The sequence below is a fragment of the Acartia tonsa genome, chromosome 12 (genome assembly GCF_053477335.1).
Source record: "Acartia tonsa isolate MP-2025a chromosome 12, ASM5347733v1, whole genome shotgun sequence".
In the NCBI taxonomy this organism is placed as follows: Eukaryota; Metazoa; Arthropoda; class Copepoda; order Calanoida; family Acartiidae; genus Acartia; species Acartia tonsa.
In genome coordinates, this window is record NC_137271.1 from 35,776,830 (window position 1) to 35,784,914 (window position 8,085).

Sequence of the window (8,085 nt, forward strand, 5' to 3'; positions counted from 1 at the left end):
CTTACATTGATACATGCTTAACAAATAATTTGATGACACTTTTATTGTCTTTTGATATGACGCAGTACAAATTCACCAACATCTGCAATCATTTAAAAATAATCTTACTTGTTTTTCTGGTAACTGTGACAGCCGCGTTAATGCCGCGCTTCTTTTTATAATCCTCATTAGACATGGCCACTGTAGGTATTCGCTTCTTCCTTCGCCGATGCGTCTTGGGGATGTCTTTGGAATCTGTATCCCTATACAAAAGTTTTACTTATTCTCTAAGAAAGACAGAAAGAGAGGTATTAAAAAAGAATATCATGTATGTGAGATATTTGGCATGTACCGGTTTAGATAAAATGATAAAAAAAAATCATTATTAAAAATTATAATAAGCTAAGCTAATAAACCTAATTCTGTAGTTTTATTTATACAAAAATCTTAGAAATAATTACTTCACTATACTTACTTTAGCGCATTTAAACTTAGTGATCTTTTATTCTGATCTGAACTTTTATAGCTGTTATAACTCCAAACACTTGATGGAGCACTCGATACCTTAATTAAACAAAATTGAAATAGAATTTAATTTAATATTAAACTGACAATACTAAGATTACATTTATTCTATTAATTGTAAGCTTCATCACTAGAAAAATATTCATACTACGGAATTCTACCATTTAACTCAAATTATTTAAAGTTATCTAAAATAAGACAACGGAAAGAATAAGTTTTGAATCCAGGCCATATAAACCCAAATTCCTATACCCCTTGACAGAAATACAAGTAGAGCGAGCAGCTAAATGTTATGCCTCTAGGGGCATTTTAAAAAAGGGTCGGTAAGTCAACACTCCACTTTCCATTATAGTTTTGAAAAGAAAACGGGGTTTTCTTATTTCAGGCATGATTTCTCGTAGAAAAACAGTTGTAAACCTTCTCTGTCCTATACGAAGCTTCACAGAAAAGAAAAAAACCTATCAGTCTATCGGTTAGCCAGTAAAACATACACATTGACAGAAACACATACTTTAATATCAGGATATTTACCCCTTCTGTAGAAGAAAGAGTTGAGCTGGTTTCTTTTCTCTTGGGAACTACTCCATTAATAGCTTTGTCTGTCGAGCCTCCACTTTTAAAACTATTACGACGGTCAGCCCCACCACCACCTCCGCTTGTAATGCTTGATTTACTATCTGATTTTTAAAGATCTTTTAATTTTACAGGGAAAAGACAATAGACTATGAAATTTTTCGCTCCAAATTTTCTGTATGTTGAATTCTTATTTTAACAAATTGAAGTAAATGAAAAGAGGGGTCATAAGCTATTTGTAACTCTGCCCACAGGGCGGGGACCCTGCCCCGACTTTGTATTGCATCTTTGAAATTATCTAATAGCGTCGGAAATTATAGTTCCTTCAAAATATCAGTTTTGCTAGCAGACTAAAAGGTTCTCCACCGCTTGGGGCAGGTAGTAGTCTAGTTGAACGCCAAAACATTTTTTATTTTACCACTCTAATCATTTAAAAGATTCTTTTCCTTTTTTCAAGTAATTATTTTGTTTAGCATCTCGTTCATTTGCTTCTGCCACTATAGCCTGACAAAATATTTTTGTTAAATTTTCAAAATTGAATATGTAGTAAAAAATCATTAAGGACAATTATATGCATATGTAGAATATAATAAAGAATCTTAAATATTTCAACAAAAACATACTAGTAACCAAAAATAAGTATGGAACATGATATTCTTATAAATATAATTTTGAAATCAGTTGGTTAACAAAATACTGTAGCAAATTTATTTTTTGAAAAATTTGACATTCCTGTTTTGAAGGCAAAGAGGCTCTGCTCGCCTGGCGGGATAAATTGGAACCTTTTCTCTTTGTCACATCAATACTCGGCCTGTGGATAAGACGACATTTGAAAAAAATCAATCAATAATGAATTTGGAAATATTTCTCTGAGCAAGAATTGGTTTATAATTATTTGGAAATTACACCATATTATCATATACTCTAATAAAATGAAATTTGTAGCTGGCTGAAATAACGATCCCCTCCATCTACCCCATTTACCCCATCCCCTCAACTCCTACTGAATGAACAAACTGACCAATGGGGGATATCCATGTTAGCAACCTAAATGACGACAGATTCCTAACCATTTAAGCAAGTCATTTTTTACTGCTATTTATAAAACAAAGCTTTAAATTTTTGTTTTTTTGCAATGAATTTCTAAAGAAATTTTACATATTTGAAAAATCTAACAATGAAACTTACTTTTCTTTTGCCCAAATATTTTCAACATAATCAGGATTCTTTTCAAATTCTAAGTTTCTAATCAGGAGACGTATTAACTTGGTTTTAAAATTTAAAAAAAATGCATAGTATATATTTTTTATAAGAAACAAATATACTGTACTATCACCAAAAGCATACAATTTTGTATTGTAATAGCTATCAATCTTAATGCTAAGGGTCAAAAAGTTGCTTAATGTTGATTATTTTGCAGTTCAACTTAGAAAACTTTAGACACACACACATATAGACATCCTACTACTTTACATCTAGGATTTATCTTTCCTGTCTTTCGAAGAAAACTGCTCCTGCCTGGCTTTTGCCAAGTTTAGGTATTCTTGGTCCAAGGAGTCAATTGAATCACGCCTCTCACTCTCATTCCTAAGCAAGAACAATATTTTCACAGGTATTGCAATCAAATGTTAAAATGTTAGTAATATCCTTTTATATAAAGTAGCAAGGTTTTCTTTGTTTTAAGCTTAAGATTTAAAAAACTACTAAACTGATAGAGTTCTTGACAGACAGACAGACAGACAGACAAAGTGAGTAGTCAGTAAAATTTTTAAAAGTCTATACATCAGACATGTTCAAACTAATCTTTTTCTTCCTGCTTTACTGATAGAGACACAGACAGACAGACGTATACAGTGTAATTATGGAATAGCTTGCCTACTAAAAAAGCTATTTCTTTAAAAATTATTTAAAAAGTAAAATAAATATGTCAAATTCATTGTTATTATTTAAACATTAATTATGTTAAAAAGTATGAAAATTTAACAAAGTTGCATCACTATTAAACAAGGATGACAACATCCATAAAAGCGAAGCACTGAAACGTTAGGACAAACGAAAATTAACTCTTTATAGTGTGAGAACTAAATAATCAGAATATAAATGTTTAAAAGTCAAAGGAAACAAAATTGTAAGTAAATCTGATGAAAATCTGCTTAAATACAGGATATTGTTTAAGGACATACTTACATTTTTAGGACTTGATTATAGAGTTGCTTCGCTTATAATATTTTTCTTTGTTGTCCCAGGAATCAATATAAAGTTTGAAATCGATAGGACAATTCTAACATGCATAAATTAACTAATTAACTAAGCTATCTATCTCGTACGGACGGACGTACGGACAGACGGACCGACCCTAATTATAGAAAAGCTTCGCTTTTAAAAATAGATTAGAACAATAACGATTATTTCCAATTACGGCGAATCTTTTTGAAAGTAAAAGCTAAACATAAGATCTTACGTTGCAAGGGAAAGAGAAAGAAAGAAAGAAAGAGAGTGGATGTGGAGAAGGAAAAAAGAAAGAAAGATGCAAGGGAAGAGAGAAATTGAAGTGAGATAGCGAGAGAAAATTTACTTTTACAAAGTCAAAATGTATTTGAATCAAAAACAAAGGAAGGACAGATAAACTTTAAGAGAAGCAACCCCAATGTTTTTAATAAACATGCTTTCTAATTATTTCAATTTGAAATCATAATATTTGAAAACTTTATAAAAAGCATTAAACAAATATGCCTTAATAATTTTAATATATCAGTATATTTACTTTTCTGAAGTTAACAAGTTTACTAAGTAAATAGGGAGGGAGTGATAATAACAGTCATATTAATTTACAACCATACGGCTAGATTCAACTAAAAAATCAGTAACTAAAGGGTACAATTTCACAATCAAGAATCTGGGGGGGGGATTGTTTATCGTTCATTGTCCTATCCCTGAATAACTTTAACCATAGTAAGTAATAAAACTGAACTATATGTTCATTAATCATTATTATAGTTCAAACAAATTGTAATTTTGTACTTAAAATACTTTATATTAAATTTGTATTCAAGTAAATATTACATGAAATAGAAAATTTATAAGGTAATTTTAAATTGCATAAAAAAATGGTACTACGTCAAACAGCAAACGCTAGACAGACCAGAATTGAATAATACCAAATTAGTTTTTTCGTCTATTAATCGTAAAATTATTGAAAGAAGAGTGATAATGATATGATTACTGAATGACAAGATATTTTTTTGTGTTTAGACATTAGCTTGTTTTTCTTATTCAGTTTACTACTTACGGATGTTATCATCCTTGTTAAATACTAACAGACTAGTAAATTGTTGATGTAATAACAGCACTAAAGTCCAAAGGTGATATATTGAAAGAAAAGTTACCCAAGGCTTGATTTAGGTTGCCACAGTGCTTGTTGCTTACTGCGTTCTTCTTCTGTATTCATTCTAAACAATTATGTCCATAGGTAATGCAGCTATATTGAGATGATTTAAACATTAAAGTAAAATGATAGAGGGGGCACGAGCTATATGTCACATTCCCTGTGCCGACATTCAATTAGGTCTTTGAATATCAGACAGTACCGTTGAAAATATTAACGCAGCCAAGTCGCTATAAAAGAGCATAAAGCAATTTGCTAGCAGACAAAAGAGATCCCCACCAATTGGGCCAGGATTATACATATTTACTTATACTTTTATTATATCAACTTTGAAATTTGGCTATGGAGTGACTGCGCTACTCAAAGATATTCTTCCAATGGCGTGCAAAGGGTTTTGTATGTGGGTATAAATCTTTAAGAGGTTAAAAGATGGGTAAGACCTTAATTAATATATCAGAAATTCAAGACTTCCTACAGCGTACCCCCCTTTCGCATGCTTATAATTTCTTAACTATTTGAATATTTATTTAAGCGATTACAAATTTATAAACGTACTATTTAATGAAAAACATATTTATATGTTGAAAATTATGATAATTTTAGTTTTGTGAAAGGAATTACAAAAAAAGTATTGGATATTTAATATTGATGATAGAGATATATGATTAAGCATACAATTACAATTTTAAGGTATTTTAGTACATACTTTATAGTAATGAAGTTACTGTATAATTCACTTTGTCTGTCCGTCAGTAAGTCACTTAGTCATTTCGTCAGTCAGTCTGCAAATGTTATTTTATCCACAGTGAAGATTTCTATGACATACATATGTGCATTATTCTATTTAACTCGCCTTATTCATTTGTACATTCCATAATTTTTTGTGCTTCACTTGGATGTTGTCATTCTTGAAAATTGAAATTGCTTAAAATACGTATTACATAAATAAAATCAATACATGAAAAAATGCAGTAGCCTCAAAACAGGTACAACGCCTTTCCAAACAGCAGGTCGTACAATCAAATGTTGGCTGTCGGCAGGGAGGGAGGGGATTTCAATAGTACCCAATGTATACAACACAGTTATTCTATAGGTTGGCTCGAAACTTTTAATTTTGTTTTGATTTGTTTCAAACTTTTAACCAAAAATTAAGAAGAGTTAATTTTGTATTTTATCGTCCATTGTCTTATACCCTAAGACCCTGGTGGTTTAGTAAGCGCTACTTATATACAGATTATATTGCCCATAAATATGATAAAGTGGAATTCATGAATAGTTGAAACATTCAGACAAGGGTAAGAGAAGTTCTGTTTACCTGTCAAGCTGGGTAGCTATGTATTCAATGGGATTATTAGGTCTTCTGCCCCCCACGTCTTTCAACAGTTTACTCATCGTGACTCCAAATGTTTTGTTCATGTATCTTGTGGCATTCTCTGTTGCTCGCATCTCCATTTTCTTAAATCAAACATAAGACACTGGTAGATGGGTTCCGAGAGGGCATTAAAATAATCTTAACCCTTCTTGGAACTATTTGAAGCTTCCATATAAAATGAAGATGTCAATTAATTCATTGGTTAGCAAGTTATTAATGGACAGACAACAAGCTTACTGCCTATTATATAAAGTAGTACAGTTTTTTAAATTGCTTTCCAATCTATAACAGAGCAAGTTCTCAATTTTATAAAAAATTCTTATAGGTCACAGAATGTGGTATGAATAATTTTGTTGGTTTGTCGATTGTTGCATTGTAGAGTATTTTGGAGCTCAACAATTTTTTTTATCTAAATATATGATTTGAAAATTTTGCTTTTTCGATCGTGCTGATACTCTCGAACAGACCCTCAGTCATCCCTTGAGAAAATAGCAGCTTCGCTACTTTTGAAAGGAAATTTTAAATAAATGTCTTACCTCGCTATTTACACTAGATGCTCTGCTGTGACTTCTACTTCTAAAAAATAAATTATAGTTTTAAATTGGTAACTCTCGGGCGCACGGTTTATAGCCCTTAACGGACAGGGCCTTCTAGCTACAATAGGAGCTGAGAAAATAGAGGGGGTGGGCGATCAACGCTGCTCTACTGCTAAGGGATAGAAGCCTCATTTATTATATTTGTGGCTATCAAAGAAATCCAATAAGCATTACATTCACTTATGTTGCTTTATGGGCCATCCAATAAGCTTTATCCTAAGCTGCATCAATCACCAACTTTCCCATCTTTTAGACAAACCGTTTCTTAGAATGTAAAAACAAAATAACTTTACCTGGAATCTCTTCTGGACCGTTGCTTCGACCTGGAACGACTTCTGGTCTCGGACCTTTGTCGTCCTAAACATAAGAGACAAAATTTTATGGTTCCTGGTTAGTTAAATTTGTCAAGGATGATTATATCCATAAAAGCTCAACATATTATATGCACAAATTGATTATTTACATAATGCTTAGTATAGATATATATAGAGTAGGTTCGTTTGTTACAATAAAACATTTGTAAAGATCAATAAAAAGCAATCTACAGTGCCGAGAGAGGCATTTTTTTCTTTTTAAAACCACAGCACGACCAGTAACTGTATTCCCTGAAGAGTAGAGCTTAAAAGGCTTAGCGATTACCAAGGTCTTAAGCTTTAGACGGATAGATATGTTCTACTTTGTATTATAGATAATAATATAGGATTTGATCTGAATGACTTACTTGTTCTTGGAGTAGATTCTCTTGATGACATTCTTCTTGTTAAAGGTGATGATCTAATAAAAAAACATACTTTAGATATTAGGTATCAATAGGAGAATTGAAGTACATAGAAATAATGGTAGTTTACCTAATACCTAGCCTACAATCAATTGAAATCAATTAAAAATATTTTTCTCGATGTTTTTTAGATGTTAGGTTATATTTAGTTGAGGGTTGTCCTGCTGGATTTTAGCTGAGACTCGAACATATCACCTCCATAACACGTTGACAACTTAAACCTGTTTGATGATGGTGTAGATTCTCTGGACTCTTCTGTAGATGGGCTCCTGCGCCGCTCTCTGTAAACCGCAGCTCCGTTCATTTTATTGCAATATTTATGTCTAGAACTAAAATAACATTGTAAAAGGATATTTAGGGGATGAGACAATGGATGTTAAATTGATGTGTAACTCCAGTAATAATAAAAATATTACCACTTCTGTAGATTAAAATTAAAGTTGAAAATATTGAACAACTGGTAGTTTTAACCATTCAATTAAGTACCAACATTTTTAAGACATCTAATAAGAAAAAATGTCCATAAAAAATTGGGGAAAAGTTTAATTTACAGTCATGCAAATGTCCCCTCCCTACTAAAACAAGGATGACAACATCCATAAAAGCGAAGCTCTGAAACGATATGACAGACAAACATTAACTTTTGTTCAGTGTCAGAACTGAATATACAAAATATGAAAATATGTTTGACAAAATAATATTGTACCTCATAATATTGTACCTTATTGGAATAGGAATCAGTAATCAAAAAATCAGATCAATCGGATGATTTTATCACATAAAAAATTGTTATTAAAAAAGTAAAAAAATCAACATGTTTAAAATGGACGTACGGACATTCTAGTAACGATTATAGAGTTGCTACGCTTTCTAAATC

General features: G+C 31.5%; 1 protein-coding gene across 1 annotated transcript; it reads right to left on the reverse strand.

Annotated features, from left to right (window-relative positions):
* Window positions 1-2,525: 2,525 nt before the first annotated feature.
* On the reverse strand, window positions 2,526-7,533 carry LOC145334630 (uncharacterized). Its single transcript, XM_080180165.1, has 7 exons — window positions 7,430-7,533; window positions 7,152-7,204; window positions 6,724-6,787; window positions 6,371-6,410; window positions 5,778-5,917; window positions 4,464-4,526; window positions 2,526-2,664 (listed from the first exon to the last, which is right to left on the reverse strand). Exons 1-7 carry the CDS (start codon window positions 7,510-7,512, stop codon window positions 2,553-2,555), a joined length of 555 nt encoding a protein of 184 aa, XP_080036291.1. The 5' UTR covers window positions 7,513-7,533; the 3' UTR covers window positions 2,526-2,552.
* Between the last annotated feature and the right edge of the window lie 552 nt (window positions 7,534-8,085).